Consider the following 23,358-nt stretch of genomic DNA (forward strand, 5'->3'; position numbering starts at 1 on the left):
AAAGCTGGGCATCGTGCTATACACATGTAATCCCAGAACTTGGATGATCTAAGTAGGAAGATCAGGGGTTCAAGGCCAACCTGTTCACACATGAGATCCTGTCTCAAATTAAAACACATTAATGTGGGCTAGAGAGATGACTCCACAGTTAGGAGTATGTAGAGTTCTTGCAGAGGACTAGAGTTCAGTTACCAATACCCAAATATGCGGCTCACAGATGGCCTCCTAAGGTGCCAGTCTCAAGGATAGCCTTACCATTCTTATAAACACACAGTTTAAAAAAAGACAGGGGGGCTGGAGAGATGGCTCAGTGGTTAAGAGTGCCTGCTCCTCCAGAGGTCCTGAGTTCAACCACATGGTGGCTCACACCCATCTATAATGTAATCTGATACTCTCTTCTGCAGATAAAGCACTCATATGCAATAAATAAAATAAATAAATCTTTTTTAAAAAATAAAAATAAAAAAGACAGGGGCTGGAGAGATGGTTCAGCTGTTAAGAACACTGACTTGCTTTTAACCCAAGGTTCAAACCTCAACAAACACATGGCAGCATACAACTGCCTGTAACTCCAAGATCTGACACTCTGACACAGAGAATCATGCAGGTAAACACCAATGCATACAAAATTTTAAAACTATTTTAGCCAGGCACGCTTTAATCCCAGCACTCCAGAGGCAGAGGTAGGTGGACTGCTGTGAGTTCAAGGCCAGCCTGGTCTACAAAGCAAGTCCAGGACAGCCAAGGCTGACACAAAGAGACCCTGTCTCAAAAAGCCAAAAAGCCAAAAACAAAACAAAAACACCAGAAAGAAGGATTAGGCTTCCAGGAGTGTGCAGGTGATGTTGCAAGGGCTGCCATTGGACCAATGAGTGCAAGTCCAAAAGAGATAGTCAAGGCAATTTCTTACCTTTGGGCAAATAGCAAAAACAAAAACAAAACAAAAAGGCTACAGAGAAACCTTGTGTTGGAAAAAACTAAAAATAAACTATTTTAAAGAATACATTAATAGATACTTAATTACTAAATGTACAAGAACCTACATAATCAAAATTTAGTCCAGGCTAGAGAAATAGCTCCCTGCGTATACATGCTGGTGTTAGGATGCCCAGAACCTGTAATCCCAGTGGCGGGAGGCAGAGACAAGGAATACCAAGACCAAGCTGTCACATTCTGAGTTAGGCTCACTTACAGACCCAGCCTCAATTAAAAATACAAAACAAAACAACAACAAAAAACAGAGGAGAGGCTGGAGAGATGGCTCAGAGGTTAAAAGCACTGTCTGCTCTTCCAGAGGTCATAAGTTCAATTCCCAGCAACTACATGGTGGCTCATAACCATCTATAAGCAACTACATGGTGGCTCATAACCATCTATAATGAGATCTGGTGCCCTTTTCTGGCCTGCTGGCTCACATGCAGGCTGAACACTGGATGGATGGATGGATGGATGGATGATGGATGGACGGACAGACAGACAGACAGACCTTTAATTTAAACAAAACAAAACAAAACCAACCTGAGTGTGATCAAAGAGGACATTCCAAATGAACAACTCCCAAACCACAGATAGTTTAGAACAGATATTTTGAATGGATATGATCTAAAGCCACCATTCAAATTGCTCAAGATATCAATATTAAATTTTTCATTACATCCTTGTTGTCTACATAATTGAGATTATTTTTGGGTTTTGTTTATGGTTTGTTTTGTTTGAGACAGAGTCTCTCTGTGTTAGCCTTGGCTGTTCTGGACTCCCTTTGTAGATCAGGCTGGCATCGAACTCAGTGATCCACCTGCCTCTGCCTCCAGAGTGCTCAGATTAAAGGTGTGCGCCACCACACCTGGCAATTTACGTTCCACTGGAGTATCTAAAGAAATAAGTTTATTACCAGCATATTGAACATAGTGAAGGAACTAAGATTCAACTAGTTAGAATTTATACATGTCACAAATTATGGAAAAAAGTCTCAAAATAAACATAGTAATAAAAATAGCAGGCACAGCCTGGTACAGTAGAACCAGGCTATCTTCCAATTTAAGACTAAGCCTGGGCCAGGCAGTGGTAGCGCATGCCTTTAATCCCAGCACTTAGGAGGCAGAGGCAGGTGGGTCTCTATGAGTTCAAGACCAGCCTGGTCTACAGAGTGAGTTCCAGGACAGCCAGGGCTGTTACACAGAGAAACCCTGTCTTGAAAAACGTTTTAAAAAATTACAAAGATGCTGGGCGTGGTGGTGCGCGCCTTTAATCCCAGCACTCGGGAGGCAGAGGCGGGCGGATCGCTGTGAGTTCGAGGCCAGCCTGGTCTACAAAGGAGTCCAGGACAACCAAGGCTAACACAGAGAGACCCTGTCTCGAAAAAACAAAATTACAAAGACTAGCCTGGTCTACAAAGGGAGTTCCAGATTAGTCAGGGATACACAGTAAAACATAGGTAAATGGACTTGCCCCCCTGACCACCTGAATTCAAATCCCAGAATACATATAAAAGTAAGGGAAAGTTCTCCTAACTCACACACCAAATACATACTCTATAACTATAAAATCTTACTAGCACTGAGGCCGACCTCTGAGCTCTAGGCTAGCTTGGTCTACTGAGGGGCTCTAGGACAGCTATTCTGTTAGCAGGCTCTCTGCCTACAACTGATGCTGTGCACACTGCCATCACAATAGTCTTTCACCAACTACTTTTCTACTCCGACATTTTGTTTTGACAACGAATGGCAAATGCCCTAGAGCATGTCTGTCTTATCCTCTTCCGCCTGTCTCCATGAGAACACCCAAGCACACAGCGTACGTTCCAGCCACACCATTTCTATTTCCTTTATGTGCCCCTTCCTCATGTCTATGAAAAACTAAGCACTTTCAGCCCTAACAACTATTGTTAAAATGCACATTTTGCCAGCACTTGGGAGGCAGAGGCAGGCGGATCTCGAGTTCAAGGCCAGCCTGGTCTACAAAGCAAATCCAGGACAGCCAGGGCTACACAGAGAAACCCTGTCTCAACACCCCCCCCCAAAAAAAAAACCCCACACATTTTTCTCTGAATTTTTTCAACGACAACCAAGACCCATTATAAAATATCCCCATCAGCTATCTTTTCTTTTCTCTTGGGAGTGGGGGGAGTGGCTAGGGGGTAGCTTCAAGACAGGGTCCTAGATCTTGGTCTGCAGACCAGGCGGGGCTCAAACTCACAGATCTCCACCTGCCTCTGTTTCCCAAGTGCTTTAAGTTTGCATCCATTTAAATGGCTGAAATGTAAAACGTAAACATCTATAAGCATTGTTAATCCCATATGATTAAGCCCTTGCTATCCCTCCAGTCAGGTGGTATTTACAGTTCTTGGAATGATCACACTGTCCAGCTTCATGTACTCCCCTACTCACAGCAGGCAGACACAGAGAGACCCTGGCTTAAAACACACACACACACACACACACACACACACACACACAAACACATTAGCCCAAAAGACAATTGTCATCAATTGGCATCTTGTTAACTCTCCATTCTAATATTCCTTTAAATTGTGGTTCATAAGCTAACAGTAGGCCATGAAATTAATCAAAGCTGTAGCCATTAGTGCTTTGAGAAACCAAAACTAAAAAGTAGCTGGAGATGGTGGTATAACATTTTATTTCCAGCACTCAAGGAGACTAAGGCAGAAGGACGGAAATACCATAGCTCATTATCAGTAGAGGAGAGAAGATGGCTCCATCAGTAAAGTGCTTGCCACCCAAGCACAGTCCTGAGTTTGAGCCCCCAGTACCCATGTAAAAGCCAAGCAGTGACATGTAACCCCAACCCTGGGGAAAGTAGAGAAGATCCCTGAACCTTGTTGCCTAGCCTGTCTAGCTTAACTAATGAGCATCAGATTCAGTGAGACCTCAACTCAAAAAAAAAAAAAAAAAAAGGTAAGGAAAGCAGTCAAAAATCACCAGCTGGTCCACACACACACTAACATACAAAACAAATGTGCACATACACAGTAATAAGAGTTCCACACTGTGACCAAGGTTTCTGGTTCTACATGTAAATGTAGTTCTTAAGCCTTAAGCTAGGTGTTGATGGCTCAGCAAATAGGACTGTCATAGTTGGAAGTCAGACTGAGTTATAGTATAACACTAACATTCATGTATGTAAGCTTGCATTTTTTGGTGTGATAAAAGAAAACTAAAAAGCACTACATATTTCTTCCTCTTTATAAAACAAGGGCTACACAAAGAGAAACCCTGTCTTTGGAAAACAAAAACAAAACACAACAACAAAAAGCAAAGCATCTTTTGGGCCAGGCAAGGTGATTCTACCACAGGTCATCAAAGCAGGCAGGAACATCTCAGATTTCAAGGATTTCAAGGTTACAGTGGGTTCCATGCCTCCTTGTAGGGCAGAATGAGACTTTGTCTCAAAACAACAAAAACAGAGCCTGAAGAGATGGCTCGCAGTGAAGACACTTGTTGCTACTGCAAGGGTTCAATTCCCAGCACCCACACGGTGCTGCGTAAGTGTCTGTAACTCTAGTTCCAAAGAATCCAATGCCCCCTTCTGGCCTCCATGGCACCACACACGCACAGTGCGCATATATATGCAAGCAAAACACTCACACATAAATAAAAATAAGCAAAATAAAAATACAAGCTGGAGCTGGGCAGTGGTAGCGCACACATTTAATCTCAGCACTCGGGAGGCAGAGGCAGAGAAACACAGGTTTCTCTGTGTAGCTTTGGCCTCCCTTTGTAGACCAGACTGGCCTTGAACTCACAGCAACCCACCTGCCTCTGATTCCCGAGTGCTGGAATTAAAGGGGTGCGCCACCCTGACTGGCTTGGTTTGTTGGTTTGTTGGTTTGTTTGTTTGTTTGTTTGTTTGTTTGAGACTGGCTCTCACTATGTAGCCTTAGGTGGTCTAGACCTGGCAATGTAGACTATGCTAGCCTCAAAATTATCTTCTCTCTCAACAAAATTGCAGCTTGTTCTTTGAGGCATTTTTAAAAAGAATCTACATCTAAAAACAAATTTTATCTGTGGAGCTAGAAAAATGGCACATCAGTTAAGAGAATTTACTGCTCATACCAAAAACCTGGGTGCAGTTCCAAGCACACACATGGCACCTCCAGTATTCTGATCTCTGAGGCCACCAGGAATATACATGACATACATACATACATACACACTAAACACTCATTTTAAAAAATAATCCAAGTTTCTAAGAGGCTTAATTAATTAATCAATATTTATTTTCTTAGCTCTCCATTGTGTCTTTATGTGCATGTTCATCACAGCATGCATGTGGTGGTCAGAAAACAACTTTGTGGAGCCCTGGACACTCTCTGTAGACCAGGCTGGCCTCTGCCTCCTGGTGCTGGGATTACAGGCATGGGCCACCATGCCCAGCTTGGTCCCCCTTTTTAACCTTTACACAGGTTCTAGGAATTGAACTCAGGTATACAGGATTGCATAAGCAAATACTTTTACCCACCCAGCCATCTTGACATTTTAAACCTCTTTCCAAGAAATGAGAAACAGAAAAGTATGAATCAAAATTTCAAAAGAATACTATAACTAAATTCTTTTTTGGTTTTTCGAGACAGTGTTTCTCTTTGTAGCCCTGGCTGTTCTGGACTCGCTGTGTAGACCAGACTGGCCTCGAACTCACATCTATCTGCCTGTCTCTGCCTCCCAAGATTAAAGGCATGTGCCATCTTGCCCGGCCTTAAGTTTAATTTTTTTTTTTAACTGAAACACTGCCAGGCATAGTAGCACACATCTTTAACCCCAGCATTCCACAGGGAGGCAAAGGCAGGTGGATCTTTGTCAGTTGGAGGCCAGCCTGGTCTGCAATACTAGTCCAGGACAGCCAAGGTTACATAGAAAAACCCTGTCTTGAAGAAAAAGGAAAAGAAAGAAAGAAAGGAAGAAAGAAGAAGGAAGGAAGGAAGGAAGGAAGGAAGGAAAGAAACACCTGACAAATTTTTTTGTCATTCTTGTGTAGGGGTTATACACTAATCCAATTTTAGTTTATGTTTTTGGCAACACAAAATTAAAGGTTTTAATTTGTCTTAATCTTTTGTATAAATTATCTCATGTAGCCATTAATTTCACTGTTTCTTTACTGAAAATAACTTCCAATCAGGTGTAATGCACCTTGTCTGTAGTACTAGCTACTAAGGAGGAGGCTGAACTGGAAGGTTGGTTGAACCCTGGAGTTTTCAGACCACCTAGGCAACACAGAAAGATCTCATCTCAAGTTAAAAAAAAAAAAAAAGAAAGAAAGGAAAGGAAACTAAAAAAAAAAAAAAAAAAAAATCACAAAATAGTTATTTCCTGTCTTCCATTAGTTAACTGTTGGGACCTGAGCTGTTCTAGTATCCACTCCCTCTTGTGAGGCAGCACTCTTCCTACACTTCTCCCTTCCTTTAGCCATTTAGTATGTTTACAAACACCACTACGCAAGGGTTTCAAATTATTTTCAAGCTGAATAGTCTAAAGAAGGTAGAAAATAAAATGTCAAAGGGCATTAAAAGCAGAAACTGCCCAGCATGGTGGTACACGCCTTTAATCCCAGCACTCGGGAGACAGAGGCGATCGATGTGAGTTTGAGGCCAGCCTGGTCTACAAAGTGAGTCCAGAATAGCCAAGGCTACACAGAGAAACCCTGTCTTGGAAAACAAAACAAAAAAGCAGAAACCATCTTTTCCCTCCAATCATCAATTCACTGGGCAGGCTGAGAAAAGGTAAGGTAGTCAACACACAGGACTTAATGCTTAATAAAATGCCACTTTATCTTACTTTCAACCAAACAGTCTCCTTGAGGTCCTATCACTGAATTTACAAGGCCTCAAGAAACTTAAGGTGTAGCAGACAAAGTGTTGTACAACACCTCACTAAACCAAAGGTTGCTCAACCTGATTCAGAAGCAATTAAAAAACAAAAATTCAAACATAATGTCAAGGTCTGAGCTAATAACAAGCAACAACTCCACAGAAGTGTAGGTAGGACAAATCACTTACTTATACAAAGCTACCTAGAGAAAAACTGACATGAAAAAATATGTAACTTGCCCCTGTAATGTCAGCACTGGAAAGACAGAGAAAACAAACAAACAAAACCCTACAGCAAGAGTTCGAGGCCAGCCTGGCCTACAAAGTGAGTCCAAGACAGGCAAGACTATACACCGAAACCCTGTCACGGAAAAAAGCAAAGCAAAACAAAACCTACAGCAAACCAGTCATCCTTACCTCTTCTCTAGTACATACCTTAACCTAGTGATCAAAATTCAAGTATACTTTTTAAAAAAATATTTTATTTAATTTTAATTTATATGTGAGGGTGTCAGATCTTGGCGTCATAGAGAGTTGTGAGCTGTCATGTGGGTGCTGGAGATTGAACCCAGGTCCTTTGGAAGAGCAGGCAGTGCTCTTAACCACTGAGCCATCTCTCCAGCCCTTCAAGTATACTTCATACACTATGCCCTTAGTGCTTTTGAAATTGGGGGAGGACTGGTTTGGATCATAAACCCAAACCAACCCAGTTACCCACACAGTAGAGCTACAGAAGGAATCTTAACCTACTTAATTGTAAAAGATTCTAAAATTGTTACCTATATTGACACAGCCTGTTCTTTTGGGTTTTTCTGGGGACAGGTTTCTCTGTGAAGTCCTTGGCTGTCCTGGACTCTCTGTAGACCAGGCGGGCCTCGAACTCACAGAAATCCGCCTGCCTCCTCCTGCTCCCGGAGCTCTGGGATTACCAGCATGTGCCACCAGGCCTGGCTAACATAATCTGTTCTTAAATGCTCTTAAGTGATTTCCAAGCAGTGGCAAAATGCTCACCGAGCAATGAAGAGAAAAGATCACCCTCATTATTGCTATCACTTAAGTTTTCTGGTCTTAACTATTGCCCCAAGGGATGGCAACCGCCAGTAATCCCAGGGTTTGGGAGGCAAGGCAGGAAGATCTCTAAATTGGGAGGCCAGTCTGGTCTACAAATACGAGTCCAAAACAGCTAGAGCTTATTACACAGAGAAACTCTGTCTCAAGAAACCAAAACAAGAGCCGGGCGTGGTGGCGCGCGCCTTTAATCCCAGCACTCGGGAGGCAGAAGCAGGCGAATCGCTGTGAGTTCGAGGCCAACCTGGTCTACAAAGTGAGTCCAGGACAGCCAAGGCTACACAGAGAAACCCTGTCTCGAAAAAAAACCAAAAAAAAAAAAAAAAAAAAAAAAAAAAGAAACCAAAACAAGGCCGGGCGTGGTGGTGCACTCCTTTAATCCCAGCACTCGGGAGGCAGAGGCAGGTGGATTACTGTGAGTTCAAGGCCAGCCTGGTCTACAAAGGAGTCCAAGACAGCCAAGGCTACACAGAGAAACCCTGTCTCAAAAAAAAACAAAGAAACAAAAACAAAAAAAGCCTTAACTATTTACTTCTGTGACCAATTTTACAAAAAAACAAAACCAAGCCGGGGTATGGTAGCCCACACCCTTAATCCCAGCACTTGGGAAGCAGAGGCAGGTGGATCTATGTGAATTGGAGGCCAACCTGATCTACAAATTGAGTTCAGAACAGCCCGGGCTTGTTACACAAGAAATCCTGTCTCAAAAAACAAAAAACCAACCAAAAGTTGGGTTAAATATTTGTGTTTTGAAATAACTCAGAGCTTACCACCTCAAAGATTTAGCTGCTTTCTTAAAAAGAAAAGATAAAACACTTGATAGGTATATTTACACTAAACATTTTACAAGCCTAATTTACTTTTTTAAGTTTTTAGAAAGCCAGGCATGGTTGTGCATGCCTTTAATCCCAGCACTCTAGAGGCAGAGGCAGATGAATAGCTATGAGTTCAAGGCCAGCCTGGTCTACAAAAGAAGTCCAGGACAGCCAAGGCTACCAGAGAGAGATCTTGTCTCGAAAAAACAAAACAAAAACAAAAAGTCTATAGAATCCAGCTGGAAAAATAGCTCAGCAATAAAAAGCACTGGCTACTCTTGCAGAGGATTCAATTCCCAGCACCCACATGCTCGCTCACTTGCCTGCACTGCAACTCCAGTTCCAGGAGACCTAACTCCTTTACTCAGACCTATTACAGGCAAAACACCAATGCACATTAAAAAAAAAGGGGGGGGGGGTTATCGGGCAGTGGACACCTTTAATCCCAGCACTCAGGAACTCAGGAAGGCAGAAGCAGGTGGATCTCTGTAAATTCAAGGCTGGCCTAGTCAACAGAGCGAGTTCTAGGATGGCCATGGCTACACAGAGAAACCCTGTCTTGAAAGAAGAAAAGATTGTAGAATCTAGAATTTTGACCAACTGTAGATAACATAAAAATTAGGCACAACAAACAACTTTCACATTCATAAAATAGCCAACTGACATTTAAAAAAATCAAAATAGAAGCCAGGCAGTAGTGATGCAGGACTTTACTTCCAGCACACAGGTATGAAGCCAGCCTGGTCTACAGAGTTCCAGGACAGCCAGAGCTACATGGAGAAACCTGTCTCAGAAAAATAAAACAAATAAATACAGGCACTGCCAGTTTTAAAAGTGTCCTTACAAGTTACCTAAAATGTGTGTTACTATCACATCTGTTTCTGGGTACAAAGAACTATCAACATGTAATGGCACCCTCTCCCCCCCCCCTTCATGAAGGGACCCACTCCCCCAAGTTCTGCCAAAACAGCTAAGACTCCTAGGCTGGTACAATTTATATGCTATACCAGCTGGGCTTAGTGGTACACATCTTTAGTCCCACCAGTGGGGAGGCAGAGGCAGTAGGATTTCTATAAATTTTAGGCGGGCGAGGACTATGTAATGACACCCTATATTAAATTTAAAAAAGAAAAAGAAAAAAGCCAAACAAAAGAACCAAACCAGTCCTTGAGGCAAAGGAAGCAGAGGCAGAAGGTTCTCTGTGAGTTTCAGACAGTCTGGTCTTGATTATGTGTTCTAAGGCAGTCAGAGATACACAGAAATACCCTGTCTCAAAAACACAAGAACTACTGGAATATAAATTCAAGAAAAACAGCCAGGAAGTAGTGGCGCACACCTTTAATGCCAGCACTCAGGAGGCAAAGGCAGGTGAATCACTGAGTTTGAGGCCAGCCTGGTCTACAAAGCAAGTCCAGGACAGCCAAGGCTACACAGAGAAACCCTAGGGGGGGGGGGGGGAGGGAGGTCGAAAACAAGAAATTAACCCTCACTACAACTTTTAAGGAAAAGCTACCTTTTTTTTTTTTTTTCTTTTTGGTTTTTCTAGACGGGGTTTTTCTGTGTAGCTCTAGATGTCCTGGAACTCACTTTGTAGACCAGGCTGCCCTCAAACTCAAGAGATCCACCTGCCTCTGCTCCTCAGTACTGGGATTAAAGGCATGTGCCACCAAGCCCAACTAAGTTATTATTAATATAAACCTTAGTACTAAGAATAAACCAATCTCAGTTTTGTTTTGTTTTCACATTTAAGACTCTAGTAATTGGTGCAGGGTGATAGTGGCACAAGCCTTAACACTTGGAAGGCAGAAGCAGGTGGATCTGAGATCCAGGACAGACAGGTCCTCCCCACCACCCCCAAAAGAACAAAAAACAAAAGAAAAAAAGACTCCAGTAATTAAAAGATATGCAGAGAAAATTTTTTCTCTTTAACTATGAAAGTTAACCAAAGCTATATAAGTTAGCAAAGTACACAGATCAGACTACAGAGGAAGCAGTAGTCCACCTGAACAGAAATGATTGAACAGAACTTCAAAACTAAGCCATTCAAATCAGCACTAATCAAAATAATTCATTTTAACAAGCTTTCCCTGCTTTATTTCATGTTGCTGGCTAGGTCAAATATGGTAACTTGTGAACATGTTACAGAACTACATTTATTACAGGGGCATGGGGATGAAGCAAAAACGCACGGGAGAATGTGTCTATAAAAAATAATGCCTGTGCATATGAATTTTGAAGACATAAATTTTAACAAATATTCTAAGACTACTGCTGACAAGAGCAAAGTAAACCACTTGTTCTTATTTTCATGCTTTAGTATAAATCCTACTCAGAAACATGGTCAACAAGCTCTACAAACTTGCAGAGTTCCTTAAGTCCACTACACACTCACTCACTCTCTCCCCCTGGCAGATGGCCGGTGACGTTGAGCCTGTTCTCTCAGTTAAAGACGTCTGTAGTAAGGAGGAACGTCTTGGTGGACTGTCAGATGACGAGCCATTATTCTTTTTCATTATCCTGGCCTCTCAAACGAGTCAGCCGGCAAAAAAGGACCAGGCCAGTAACCATCAGAATAACACTAAACTAACAGTGGGCAAAAAAAAGAAGGGGGTGATGGCAAGTCACCCTGCGTGTCTCCTAACAAAGGGGAGGACTTAAGAAGAAAAGGTCCAAAAAGCAAAACATACGCAAGCACAAAACCTACTCTGCATTTTTAAACTTGTACAATCACTTTAGTTGGGAGCTCATGACTGGGACTTTCAACTTACTATCTCCATTTCTAAGTAGTTATTTCAAGAAAAGCTTCGTCTTTTCTCTTTCCTCCTAAGAAAGTAAGTGACAACAAACTGCAAAAAAATAAAAAAATTAAAAAGCCTCAGCTCTCCTCACCTGAAGACCCAGTTTGAGACATTTTGGTTTCAACCAAATGCAAAGATATAAAATGAACTGCGTTCCATACTGATTCCTCAGAAAGGATGGGCAAAAGGAATCTAAGAACAGTACTTTGTTAAACTTCACGTTACACTTAAAAACCTGGATCACACACACTAAGGTGATTTTTCTTCCACCCCCATTCCTCAACAGAAAATCTGCTGCACAAGAGCGAACACCTTTATATGTGGGAAAGCAGAGGAAAAAGAATTAAGTGCAATAGGGGAGAAAGATTTGAAACCCCTCTTTCACCAGTAACAAAACAAAAAAAAACAAAAAAAAAAACAAAAAGCAAAAAAGTGTATAAAAAGCCCTTACACAATTGTACTGGCATTTCCCAAATTAAATTGCATGGAGCCAACAATAAAGTCCATGCAGCACCCACTTCCGAGCTCTTAATTCCAGAACACACAACGATGTGACATGACATAGTGTTGCAATGAATGTATCAGAAGGCAAAGAAAATGGTCGGGCTACTGGACGTCTTCGACCAGCTCATTCAAAAACCTTTAAAATTAAACCCCGGCTAGGAAAACGGGAAGAGTTACACAGAAACACCGAAGAATGAAAGTGCAATGGGCTTAAAAGACGAAGGGAAATGTGGAAGGCCGGGGAGTCCCGAGACTAACCTGTGCCATCGCTCGCCGACGCCGAGAGGGCCGGAGATGAGAGTTTAGGCCGCTTGGCTGAAGGCGGCCCCGGTTCCACCACATTCTCGGCCATTTTTAATTCTTTCGGAGATACAGCCGAGGAAAAAAACCAGAATCCTGAGGAAATCTCTTCTTCGGACCGGGGTCCCCGCCCCGCTCCTATGGGTGGGCTCCCGAGCTCCGCCGCCACCCAAGGGGGGTGGGGGAAGTTCCTTTTTCTCTTCGCCTGGTTGCGGTGGCCGGAGAGGGATGCGGACTCAACAGAAATGGTAGGGGCAAGTGCGAGGGGCCGGGCCTAAGCCAGGCAGGGAGGAGGGCACCACAACACTGATCCGACCAGCACGTCCGCTGCAGCGAATTCCCGGGAACTCTCAGCTCTACAGACACAGTCCCCAGCCCGCCACGGCGGGCCCCTGCCCAGCCGAGGTCTCTCGGAGCTCCGCCGCCGCCATCAGCCTCTTCCTCCTCGGAGCTGTCCTCCTCCTTCTCATCGCCACAAGGAGGCGGGGGCGAAAAAGGGGGAGAGGAGGAGGCGACCAGAGACACTCACCTCCTCCCGGTGCCCCCTCCCGGGCCTGCGCCCCCACCCTGCGAACCCTCCTCCTCCTGCTGCTGCTGCTGCTGCTGCTGCTGCTGCCGCCGCCGCCGCTGCGCTCCGCGCCGCCACTGCCGCACCAGCCCCTAATGGCCGCACTGAGCTCAACCGAGCCGAGAGCCAGAGTGGCGCCGCCGCCGCCGCCTCACATCGCGCAGCGGACAGCGGAGGCGCGGCGAGTTTACGCCGAGCGTGGAGCTCGCCGGCCCGGGAGGGCCAGGGGGGCCGGGCCGAGCAGGGCTGCCCGCCCAGCAAGCCCGCGCCGACGCCGAGCCCACCGACGCGGCCCCTCCGCGCTCCTCGCTCTCCGCCTCCGCCCGCAAGCCCCGCGGAAGAGAAAATTAAGGACGGCCGCCTCTCCGGCCCTCCTCACCCACCCCCGGCAGCCAGGTGCCGCCGGGAGCTCCCGCCCCCCCACCCCCGACCCCCGGGGCTCGGCTCGGGGCCGCCCTGGACGGCGGGCAAAGGCGCCGCGGGGCGCGGGGTTATGTAATGGTCCCCCCCTTTAGGCGTCGACGCTAGTCCCCGCCGCCGTGGGGGTGTGTGCGGGCAGGAGGGGGCTGGGGGTCGCCTTAGCCCGTGCGCCCCGGGCCCCCTGCCACTGTCTCGGCCGCAGCTCTCTGGCCCGGTACCCTCCGCACTCCCTGCTCCGGCAGTTCGAACTCAGCCGGGCGTCCCGCTTGCCCCACTCTCTCCTGGTCCCTCTCGCTCGCTCGCTCCCTCTCTCCTCCCTCTCTCTCTCTCTCTCTCTCTGCTCTCTCTCTCTCTCTCTCTCTCTGCGCGCTCTCTCTCTCTCTCTCTCTCCCCCCCAGCCTAGCACACAAACAAGATGGCGGCTGTTGTTTCTTGCCTCTGCCGAATCCTCCTTACAGGATAGCGGTAGCGGCGGCGGCCGGAAATGAGCCAAGATCGGGGAGGGGGGGGGCACACAGGGGAGGGGCCGGGGAACCTCGGGGCGGGGCGGGGGCGGGGCTTAGGTCTAGGAGCTCGCACAATGGGGGAAGCGGAGCCGGGGGCGGTGCCGGCTCCAATCACGGGATCCGCCCAAGGGCCCAACGCGGTAGGCGCTTCCGCAAACTCCCCCGTCGTCACTCGGAGGCTCCCTTTAAAGGGGAGGTCTCGGAGGAGGGGGGCGTCTGGGGTAGACTTAGAACGTATTTTCAGTCGGTGGACACTTAGGTGCTTGGGCTGGGTCTCTGTGCAGAAGGCAGTCGGAGCTGCTCCGGGAAAGCCAGGAAAGACTGTCGGAGAGCCGGGTTTTGCCCTCTCAGGTTGATCCTTGGAACCCTATTAAATCCGACAAGCACCTGCGTTTCGGGATAGAGACACATTGCATCACCTTCCTTTCCAAAAGGAGCGGTTCCTATCCCAAAGTCACATCGCGAGTCCTTTACAGTCTCTTGAAAATGTCTGATTGAAAAGGAAAAATTTGAACTACGAAAATATTTTTAGCGAGAAAAAACTGGAAGCAGGAACCTCAGGGAGGCGGTTCAGTTCAGGGCTGGACCCCGGCATGCATTCTTGCCGGTCGTGTGTGTCTACACATCCTTACCGGGTTCTCAGAAATGAAACCTTGAGAAGTATTTTTCCGAACCTGCCTGAAACTTCCAAGGTCCTTTGAGGTATTTCCACCCATCTTAACAGATAAGCTTAATAAAGACCACGTAATAAAGCGCCTTATATATAATGTAAATATGGAAGACAAAAAATATTAAGTGTTAAAAATGCTATAACACTAGAAAAAAGTGAGGAAATGCTCGTGTGAGGTCTTCTGTGTTGGACAGCACAATTTCGCAACAGAAAGCAGGGAGCCTGCTTTTTTTTTTTTTTTTTAGGTTTTTTTCGAGACAGGGTTTCTCTGTGTAACAGTCCTGACTACGCTGGACTTTTGAAGACCAAGCTGGCCTTGAACTCATAGCAGGAATTTGTGCTACCACGAGGGGCTGGGAGACTGCCTCTAGGTTCCTCAAATTACTAGATTTCTGTGTTTGACATCCTAAAATCCAGGGAAGGTAGCAAGGTCCTAAGTGGCACTGAAGGAAACCTTCAAGCCATTACCTATTGGGTAGCGGGGCTTGCTTACTATTCCTGAGGCCTTAAGTTCAGTTGGACAGCACTACCATGAAAGTCATTTTTGTGTCTGTTTTAATTACATTTATCTTGTGTGTCTCTGTTGGTGTATATGTGAACATATATGCCATGGCCCACAAGTGAGGTCAGAGAACATCTAAAGTCAGTTCCAAGGATCCAACCCAAAGCTCAGGCTTAGCAGTTTGGTCCTACACCTGCTGAACCATCTCATCAAGCCATATTTTTTCATATTTCATATCTTTTTCCATTTTGCTAGTGGCCAGACTTTCTTAGTTTCTGCTGTTTGATTTTAAAAAAATAGCTTGAAAAAAAAAAAAAGAAAGAAAATAGTTTGCTTGAGAAACGAATTAGCTGGGCCGTGGTGCTGTTCTTTCATCACAGCACTCTGGGCTTAGATGTAGACAGATCTCTTTGCGCTCAAGACCAGCCTAGTCTACAGAGTCAGTTCCAGGACAGCTAGGACTACAGAGAAAAAAGAGAAAGAAAAACTAAAGGCTGATGAGCTGAAGACCAGATTGTTATCCCCAGGACCCATGTGATAGAATGAAGTGACTGAAAAATAAAAAAACAAAAAATTATGCCTTTAATTCCAGGCCTTGGGAGGCAGAGCAGGCAGATCTCTATTAGTTTGAGGCCTGCCTGGTCTACATAGTGATTTCCAGGACAGCCAGGACTATATCTCAAAAAAAAAAAAAGTTGGAATTTTAGGGGCTAGAGAAATAGCTCTCCCAGTTTGAGGGGACCTTCTGACCCCCAAGGACACAGGAGTAGCCCACATACATACATGTAGACAAAACATTCATAAATCTTTTTTTTTAAATGGGATTATATCTAATGCAACCAAAGGAAATGTAATCCATTAAGGTTTTCAATTGTGGATTAAGACTGTGATAGCCAGGCATGGTGGCACATGCCTTTAGTCCCAGCATTCTGAAGATGAAGGCAGGCAGACATCAGGGAGTTCAGGGCCAGCCTGGTCTACACAGCCTTCCAGGAAAGTCAAGACTACATAGAGACACCCAAAAGACGATTGTGATCACTGGGTTGGGGACATGGCTTGGTGGTAGAGCAGTTCTCTGGGAGGTGTGAATCTTGATGTCTTTCCACAGCACTGAAAAAAAGAAAGCCATTTATGCAATAGAATTTGTCTATTATCGATTGGGACTATCAGGTAAGAGGACAATAAAGCCAGAAAGAACTGGGTTGAAAGTCTGGCTTTGGGAGGTGGGGGTGGGGCCACTAGAGAGATGGCTCAGCACTGTCTGCCCTTCCAGAGGTCCTGAGTTCAATTCCCAGCAACCACATGTTGGATTATAACCATCTACAGTAAGATCTGGTGCCCTCTTCTGGTGTGCAGCTATACATGCAGGATACTCCATAATAAATAAATCTTACACCTTTAATCCCAGGATCTGGGAGGCAGAGGAAGGCAGATCACTGTAAGTTCGAAGCCAGCCTGGTCTACAAAGCCAAGGCTAGACAGACAGGCCCTGTCTCAAAAAACCTAAATAAATAAATCTTAGCAGGGCGTGGTTGGTGCACACCTTTAATCCCAGCACTCCGGAGGCAGAGGCAGGTGAATCTATGTTTGAGGCCAGCCTGGTCTACAAAGCCATTCCAGGACAGCCAGGGCTACACAGAGAGACCCTATCTCGAAAAAACAAAATAAATGAATAAATAAATAACTTTTTAAAAAAAGGGTCTGACTTTATCACTTAGAAGCTATGTGATTTAGGCAAATTAATCATCTGTAAGGTGCTCCATAATCAGGCCTACTTTATTCTGAATAGTACAGCAGGAAGTTAGTTTGCACAAAGCCTTGGGCTGTATCTCCATCACAAGGTGGAGGAAGGATAATAATAAAACCAGGTATAATGTCTGGTCCATGGTGACCACTCAAGATACCTTTACCATTTTACATCATCCTGTGGAATACAGAAGGGATAGAGGCAGGGGGATCTCAAGTTTAAAACTAGCCTAGCCAGGTGTGGTGGTACACACCTTTAATCTCAGCAGTCAGGAAGCAAAGTCATGCAGATGCTGTGAGTTCAAGGCCAGCCTGGTCTACAAAGTGAGACCAGGACAGCCAAGGCTACCCAGCGAGATCCTGTCTTGAAAAACCAATAAATAAATAAATAAATAAATAAATAAATAAATAAATAAATAAAGCCTAAGCCAGGTGTTGGTACACGCCTTTAATCCCAGCACTGGGGAGGTAAAGACAGGTGGATCACTGTGAGTTTGAGGCCAGCCTGATCTACAACAGTGAGTCCTGACACCCTCACACCAATGCACATGAAGTTAAATATTTTTTTAATCACTGAAAAGCCGGGTGTAGTGGTGTACACCTTTAATCCTAGCATTCAGGAGGTAGGTGGATCTCCGTGACAGCCAGGACTCTGTGTAATAGAGAAACCCTGTCTCCAAAAACCAAACAAACAAAATCAATGAAAAGCCTCGCATAGTGGTGCACACCTTTAATCCCAGCACTCAGGAGGCAGAGGCAAGCAGATCACTATGAGTTGGAGGCCAGCCTGGTCTACAAAGCAAGTCCAGGATAGCCAAGTCTACACAGAGAAACCCTGTCTCAGAAAACAAAACAAAAATCAATGAAAATGAAAGAATTGTATATAACTCAAAGGAGTTATCAGAGACCTAGGGAGATGGCCCATTAAGAAAAGTGGTTGCAGCTGGTCGTGGAGGTGCATGCTTTTAATCACAGCACTCAGGAGGCAGAGGCAGGGGAATATCTTTGAGTTTGAACCTAGCCTGGCCTACAGATTGAGTTCAGAACAGCCAAGGCTACACAGAGAAACCCTGTCTAGAAACACCAAAAATAACGGAATACCAGCATGGCTATGTTTAACACCAAAACCTAATCAACAAAAAGCACTTTCCCAGATGCCCTAATGATTGTCATGCACTCAAACCCTAGATGGTGAATATAGGAACAAAAGAATGAATGCATTTTCCTCCTGCTGCGTGCCCCTCAGTTATGCTTGGCTAAGATAGTCTTCACATGATCCACAGGCATGGGGCCATAGTTCATTTCTGTCCAGTGTCCGACAAACACACACACACTTTTTTGAGACAGTCTGTGTAGCCCTGGCTAACCTAGAACTGACTCTGTAGACCAGGCTGGCTTCGAACTCACAAAGATCTACTATCTGCCACCTCTGCCTCCTGAATTGCTGGGGTTTGAGGTGTGTGCTGCCGCCACCGCTGACTTGGCTTTACTTACACAATCTTAATGAAGCGCCTGTGTACTTAAGGGTATCTAGACTGGTCAGGTTCCTGGCGGCACTAGATAGAACAGTTCTGGCTAGGGCATACAGAGAGGAGTGATAGTGAATTCTTGTTAGACACAGAACTTCAGTTTGGTGAAAATGAGAAAATCCTGGAGATGATGCCAATATATGTAAGTGCACTGAAGCATGGACTTAACTGGTTACAACGGCAGCTGAGTAGGGCAGCACATATCTATAACTCCCAGCACTGAAGAGGCAGAGGCGAAAAATTTAACACTTGCAAAGTTCAAAGCCAGCCTAGGAAACATACTCAGTTTACAGATTTATTGCCTGGTGTGGTGGTGCAACACTCAGGAGCTAGAGGCAGATGGATCTGGCCAGCCTGGTCTACAAAAAAACCAAAACCGAACAAACAAAAACCATGAGTGCTCTGTCTTCATGAATACTGGAAGAGGACATCAGATCCCATTACAGATGGTTGTGAGTCACCATGTGGTTGCTGGGAATTGAACTCAGGACCTCTGGAGCTAGTGCTGTGCTCTTAACCACTGAGCCATCTCTCTCTCTCTCTCTTTCTTTTGTTTGTTTTTAAAGACAGAGTTTCTTTTCATAATAGCTTTGACTGTCCTGGACTCTTTTTGTAGACCAGGCTGGCCTCAAACTCAGAGATCCACCTGCCTCTGCCTCAGACTCCCAAATGCTGGGATTAAAGGTGTATACCACCACACTCCACTTACCACTGAGCCATCTCTCCAGCCCCCCAGCTCTGTCTTTTTTTTTTTTTTTTTTTTGGTTTTTAAGACAGGGTCTCTCTGTGTAGCCTTGATTGTCCTGGACTCTCTATAGACAAGACTGGCCTCGAACTCACAGAGATCTGCCCTCCTCTACCTCCTACTCAGACTGCTGGTATTAAAGGCATGGATCACCACACCTTGCCCAGGTTTGTTCCCCCACCCCCAGACAGGGTTTCTCTGTGTAGCCTTGGCTGTCCTGGACTCACTTTGTAGACCAGGCCTCTGCCTCCCAAGTGCTGGGATTAAAGGCGTGCGCCACCACACCTGGCTCCAGGTTTGTCTTTTGTTTTGTTTTGTTTTTTCAAGACAGGGTTCTCTGTGTAGCCCTGTAGACCAAGCTGGCCTCAAACTCACATCAATCCTCTTGCATCTGCCTCCCAAGTGCTGGGATTAAAGGCGTGTGCCTCCACACCAGGCTCCAGCTCTGTCTTTTTTTTTTTTTTTTTTTTTTTTTGGTTTTTGTTTTTTGGTTTTTGTAGACTTTGTAGAGCAGGCTGGCCTTGAACTCACAGCGATCTGCCTGCCTCTGCATGTGCCACCACCCCTGGCTTCAGCTCTGTCTTTTTAAAAAATGTTTTTTGTAGAGGTTGTGCATGCATTTAATGCCAGGAGCCAGTAGAAATATGTAAATTTAAGGCCAGCCTGGTCTACATGGTAAGCCAAGGCTGTTGAGAGAAATTCTGTCTCAAAAAATAAAATATCCCAGCACTCACATGGTAGCTCACAACTGTAACTCCAAGATCTGACACCCTCACACCAATGCACATAAATTAAGATTAAATAAAAGAATTTTTTAAATCAATGAAAAGCCAGGCGTGGTGGTGTACGCCTTTAAGCCCAGCACTTGGGAGGCAGAGGCACACGGATCTCTGTGAGTTCAAGGCCAGCCTGGTCTACAAAAGCGAGTCCAGGATAGCCAGGACTGTTACCTAGAGAAACCCTGTCTCAAAATATCTAAAAAATAAAAATAAAAAATTTAAAGACAGAGCTGGGCAGTGGTTCACACACTTTTAATCTTCTCAAATGGGAGGCAGACAGGCAGATCTCTGAGTTCCAGGCCAGCCTGGTCTACAGAGTGAGTTCCAGGACAGTCAAGGCTACACAGAAAAACCCTGTCTCAGAAAAAACAAAATAGCCAGGCGTGGTGGCACACACCTTTAATCCCAGCACTTGGGAGGCAGAGGCAGGCAGATCTTTGCGAATTTGAGGCCAGTCTGGTCTACAAAGCAAGTCCAGGACAGTCAAGGCTACACAGAGAAACCCTGTCTCGAAAAACCAAAAAAAAAAGAAAGAAAGAAAGAAAAAAAGAAAAACAGAAAAAGAAAAAGAAAAAGAAAAGAAAGAAATAAAGAAATGAATTGCTAGTCGTGGTGGCCCATGCCTGTAATCCCAGTACTCAGGAGGCAGAAGCAAGTGGATTTCTGTGAGTTTGAGGCCAGCCTGGTCTACAAAAAGAGTTCCAGGACAGCCAAGGCTACACAAGGAAACCCTGTCTCAAAACCACCCCCCCAAAAAAAAAGTGAGAGAGAGAGAATTTAGTCATGTGTAATGGCACATACCTTTAATCCCAGTGCTCAGAAGAGAGAAGACATCAGGAGCTGTGAGCTCAAGGCCAGAGTGGTCTACATTGTGAATTCCAGGACAGCCAGGGCTACATAGTGAAACCCTGACTCATAAATAAATAAATAAATAAATAAATAAATAAGAAAGAAGTAAGGAGATTTATTAGGTTAACTTAGGCTTCAACAATGGCTGTCCTCCTGTTTGAGAGGCTGAGATACAGCAGCTGCTTAATGCATGAGCTTGGACGTCTGAGCAATCTCATTCTGCTAGGAGCCAAGGACTTCCTGGTGGAACCACTGATCTGCAGACCATGCTGGAAGGCTAAAGAAACTGGGTTTTAGCCTGGTGCCTCTGAGATCAAAGGTGTGTGCCAAGAGGCCCTATCTCAAAACAAAACAAAAAAAGGGTAGCTGGGCGGTGGTGGGTGGCACACAACTTTAGTCCCAGCACTTGGGAAGCAGAGGCAGGTAGATTTCTGTGAGTTCAAAGCCAGAAAAGTTGGTCTACAAAGTGAGTCCAGGACAGCTAGCCAAGGCCACACAGAGAAACCCTGTCTCAAAATAAATAAATAAATAAATAAATAAATAAATAAATAAAATGGAGCAGGTCCTGTGAGTTCAAGGCCAGCCTGGTCTACAAAGTAAGTCAAAGACAGCCAAGGCTACACAGAGAAACCCTGTGTCAAAAAAACCAAATAAAGAAAACAAAAAACAAAACAAAACAAAAAATTAAAGTGAAAGACAGCCAACATCAACCCTTGTCCTACACACACATATCCCCCCCCCACACACACACACACACCACCACAGGCACTATCTTAGTTATGTTTTCTATTGCTGTGATAAACTATGATCAAAAGCAACTTGGGGCTGGGCATGGTGGCGAAGGCCTTTAATCTACAAAGCGAGTCCAGGACAGCCACAGCAACACAGAGAGACCCTGTTCAGGAGCAGGGGTGGGGATGGGGGTGGGGTGGGGATCGGGGGTAGGGGGGGGTGGGGGGGAAACTAACTTGGGGAGGACAGGGTTTATCTCATCTTACGGCTTATAAATCATCATCCAGAGAAGCCAGAGCAGGAACTCAAGCAGGGCAGGACCCTGGAGACAGGAGCTGATGCAGAGGCCATGGAGGGGTGCTGCTTACTGGCTTGCTCTTCTTGTCTTACTCAGCCTCCTTTCTCACATCACCCAGCAGTGACACCGTCCACAGTGAGCTGGGGCCCTCCCACATCAATCATCAATCTACAGAATACAATACAGAAGGCCTGGTGTGGTGGCCCACACCTGTGATCACAGGCAGAGGCAGAGGGATCGCGGTGAGTTCGAGACCAGCCTAGTCTACAAAGAGAATCCAGGACAGGCAAGGCTACAGAGACAAACCATGTTTCAAAAAATCAAAAAGGAGCCAGGCGTGGTGGCGCACGCCTTTAATCCCAGCACTCGGGAGGCAGAGACAGGCGGATTGTTGTGAGTTCGAGGCCAGCCTGGTCTACAAAGTGAGTCCAGGATGGCCAAGGCTACGCAGAGAAACCCTGTCTCGAAAAACAAAAACAAACAAAAAAATCAAAAAGGCTTGCTCGCAGGGTGCTCTGGTGGGTCTATTTTTTCAACTGACATTCCTTCTTCCCAAATGACTCTAGCTTGCATCAAATACTGACATAAAACTAACCAGCACAGGCACATGCACCACACACACACACACACACACACACACACACACACACACACACACACGCTCACTCACCACACAACCCATACATGATATGCTAACTGTACTGCAAATATATCCTGATTGATCCGAAATAAGCAAAATCACGACCCAGAATTGTTCCTTTATTCTCAAAAAGGGATGGTAAAAGAAACATATGCAAATGAGATATCCTTTTGATGCCTTGCAGCCCCTTAGCTCAGGCCATGCGTGGTAACTATAGCTGCACTGTGTGGACCTATCAGACTGAGATGCTACCCAAAAGATCTCAAAATAGCTCTGTTCTGCTTGCAGTGGCAGGCGTGCCTCTGCTCCAATCAGACACAGCTCACTCTTTTACTATTGTTGCTATGTGACAAACTATTGGCTCTCAGCCTTAATCGCAGCCTCCAAGAGAGAGTGTTTGAAAGAGCATCTTTCCCAGAATCGAATGTAACAGGCATGTCCTCAGCAGAAGATACAACCTAAGACATCCAGTGTACCGCCTCAGGACGACCCTGGGGCATATGACCTTGAAGATAAAACTTTCAAATTAGCCAGGCAGTGGTGGCCACACCTTTGATCCCAGCCCTAGGGAGGCGGAGCCATATGGCTCTCTGTGGGGTTGAGGACATCCTGGTCTACAGAGCCAGTTCCAGGACAGTCAGGGCTATGCAGAGAGATTCTGTCTCAAAAATCAAAACAAAAAATTAGATTAGTGCCTAAGGAGATGTGTTAGGGGTTAAGAACACTTGCTGCTCTTGCAGAGAACTCAAACTTTGTTTCTAGAAGCCACAAAAGGCAGCTCTTAGCCACTGTAACTCCAATTCCAGGGCAATCCTATGCCTGTGAGCTCCCCAGGCACCCGCAGTCACGTCCACACACACACACACACAAGTAATTTAAAATAAAAATAAATAGTTCTAAGTTAAATTTAATTCATTCAAAACTGGGGAAAACTTAGGTGGTATAATGAGATAACTCCTTGGATCTGCGGGTAAAGGCAGCACGCTTGAAGCTCACAGACTAATGACCCCAGAGGTCAGAATCTGAACTGTGGGCACTGGTGATGTGGCTCCTTAGGGACCTAAATGTA

General features: G+C 45.4%; 1 protein-coding gene and 1 long non-coding RNA gene across 6 annotated transcripts in view; both read right to left on the reverse strand.

Annotated features, from left to right (window-relative positions):
• EP300 (EP300 lysine acetyltransferase) overlaps nucleotides 1–13,147 on the reverse strand; it is a 67,502-nt gene extending 54,355 nt beyond the window's left edge. For 4 of the 5 annotated variants that reach the window (XM_084748314.1, XM_084748312.1, XM_084748313.1 and 1 more), the window contains exon 1: nucleotides 12,264–13,147. In XM_084748314.1, coding sequence (XP_084604440.1) covers nucleotides 12,264–12,357 — 94 coding nt within the window. In that variant the 5' untranslated portion in view covers nucleotides 12,358–13,147. Of the gene's footprint in view, nucleotides 1–7,599; nucleotides 7,999–12,263 lie in introns of those variants that run through there. The other variant, XM_084748315.1, reaches the window with a different exon arrangement.
• Nucleotides 13,148–15,768: 2,621 nt separating this feature from the next.
• Nucleotides 15,769–22,547, reverse strand: LOC311578550. The gene is made up of 3 exons (XR_014772886.1): nucleotides 21,618–22,547; nucleotides 20,572–20,678; nucleotides 15,769–16,081 (listed from the first exon to the last, which is right to left on the reverse strand). It is a non-coding gene; the product is annotated as an uncharacterized lncRNA (long non-coding RNA).
• Between the last annotated feature and the right edge of the window lie 811 nt (nucleotides 22,548–23,358).

Source organism: Acomys minous (assembly GCF_964271855.1).
Source record: "Acomys minous genome assembly, chromosome: 12".
Lineage (NCBI taxonomy): Eukaryota > Metazoa > Chordata > Mammalia > Rodentia > Muridae > Acomys > Acomys minous.